The sequence below is a fragment of the Alligator sinensis genome, unplaced genomic scaffold, assembly GCF_000455745.1.
Source record: "Alligator sinensis unplaced genomic scaffold, ASM45574v1 scaffold647_2, whole genome shotgun sequence".
NCBI lineage: Eukaryota > Metazoa > Chordata > Crocodylia > Alligatoridae > Alligator > Alligator sinensis.
This window is the reverse complement of record NW_005841832.1, coordinates 2,404,327-2,405,398: the sequence shown is the minus strand read 5'-3', so window position 1 is coordinate 2,405,398 and position 1,072 is coordinate 2,404,327. Positions and strand designations below refer to the sequence as shown.

At 60.0% G+C, this 1,072-nt stretch overlaps 1 protein-coding gene across 1 annotated transcript in view; it reads left to right on the top strand.

Annotated features, from left to right (window-relative positions):
* LOC102379072 (RNA binding protein fox-1 homolog 1-like) overlaps window positions 1–1,072 on the top strand; it is an 18,103-nt gene that overhangs the window by 2,129 nt on the left and 14,902 nt on the right. Inside the window, 2 exon segments of the mRNA XM_025195294.1 lie at window positions 976–1,064; window positions 1,066–1,072. The exon segment at window positions 1,066–1,072 is cut by the window's right edge and continues 132 nt beyond it. Of these exon segments, the coding sequence (XP_025051079.1) occupies window positions 976–1,064; window positions 1,066–1,072 (96 nt within the window).

The window sequence follows — 1,072 nt, the reverse complement described above, 5'->3', positions numbered from 1 at the left end:
TGGGAGGGAGGGATGGGCTAAGCTTGGGGAGGGATGGTGGTACAGAGAAAGGGGTTCAGGAATGGATAGATGGATAGGTGGATGGATGGAGGTTGTGTGAGGGGCTTGGAGAAAACGTGAGTGATGAAGAGAGGGATGGAGAGGGTGGAGGGAACATGCATGGGGGGACAGAGGGATGGAGAGAGGGGCCTCTGGGTTGGGAGGCTGGTGATGAGGGTGGTCTCCCAAGGGAGGGGGTGGGGGGACCAAGGCAGATCCTACAGCTGTCTGCACTTGAGGATTAGAAAAGCCCCAAACAGCTGAAGAAAGGCGACAGCCCAAATAGGGTCTGGGAGTTGATAAGGGGTGGCCAATGAGATGTGCCCCTCCACCCCATGCAGCCCCGCTCAGCCCCATTGGCTGCTCCATGCAGGGGTCTGCACTGAGGAAGCCATATAGCCTCTGGACTAGACTGGGCAAGGGGCCATTTCCCCAGCAGCCCCTTCTGGGCAGGGCAGGGAGGTCCAGGGCAGCAGCTGGGATGGAGCTGGTGCATGGTGTAGATGGGTGGGACTGTGTGACTTGTTTGTGACTTGGGGCAGGGAGGGCAGGAGTCCTGGGTTCCATCCCAGATTTGTGTGGGGACAGAGGCTGGGTCAGCAGGTTGGGGGCTGAGAACCAGGATGCCTGGGTTCTCTCCTTGGTCCTGGGGGAGTGAGTCTGAGCAGGCGGGGGGTGAAATGCAGGCCTCCTGGGTTCTGCCCTGGCTCTGAGAGGGGAGTGGGGTCTTACGGGTCGGAGCAGAGTTGGAAGTGGGAGGTAGGACTCTAGCCTAGGCCTTGCTACCTAGCTGTACCATGTGCTCTGGGCACCGGACCTGCCTTGGCCATCACATTTTCTCGTGTATGGGATACTGCCTGATGCTGATTAAGGAGAGGGGGAGGGGGGCTAGTCTCTGCTCTTGGTTTCACTTATTCCATCTTCTCTCCCTTACAGGGTAGCCAGGATGCAGCCACCCCAGCCGACCCCATGACGCAGACATACCCAGCCCAGTACCCCCCTCCTCCCCCACAGGCTCCGCTGCCCCCCCCAC